Here is a 440-nt window from a genome sequence, read left to right as displayed (position 1 = left end):
TGTGAACAGAGACTCGGAGGAAGAACTCAAACTTGGGACATCTGAAAGATGGATAAAGCGCCATTATTAGAAGAAAATGGCAACAATCCTGTCGCTCTATCACACTACGAAGAGTGGACAGACGGATTTGTAACACTGGGGAACATCAGGAGCGGTGGCTCTCATCGTCAAAAATGGCGAACTCCTGAACAAAGTGCTCGAAGGAACGGGACGACTTGCATGCAGCTATAGAGCTGAATGTGTAGCCCTACTAATTGGCCTGAAACAACTGTCCAAAGAGATCGATAAAGCAGAAAAACAAAACTTCCGATTATTGATATTTACGGACTCATGGTCAATGGTAGCAGCTCTGCACACGGGCCCGCTTACAGTTACAGATACAGCACTGCGCTAAATATGGACACTACTCATCCAACTCCAAAGTAAAGGAGAACGGATTC

General features: G+C 45.5%; 1 pseudogene across 1 annotated transcript in view; it reads left to right on the top strand.

The window, feature by feature from the left end:
- The window catches only part of TEOVI_000389700:pseudogene, a 3,054-nt pseudogene extending 2,943 nt beyond the window's left edge, over window positions 1–111 (top strand). The window contains 3 exon segments of the mRNA in view: window positions 1–67; window positions 69–77; window positions 79–111. The exon segment at window positions 1–67 is cut by the window's left edge and continues 65 nt beyond it. Of these exon segments, the coding sequence occupies window positions 1–67; window positions 69–77; window positions 79–111 (109 nt within the window).
- Window positions 112–440: the final 329 nt, after the last annotated feature.

This window comes from Trypanosoma equiperdum (assembly GCF_001457755.1).
Source record: "Trypanosoma equiperdum strain OVI genome assembly, contig: ctg_833, whole genome shotgun sequence".
Classification (NCBI taxonomy): domain Eukaryota; phylum Euglenozoa; class Kinetoplastea; order Trypanosomatida; family Trypanosomatidae; genus Trypanosoma; species Trypanosoma equiperdum.
The sequence above is the reverse complement of the archived record's forward strand: the minus strand, read 5'-3'. Positions and strand labels throughout refer to the sequence as shown.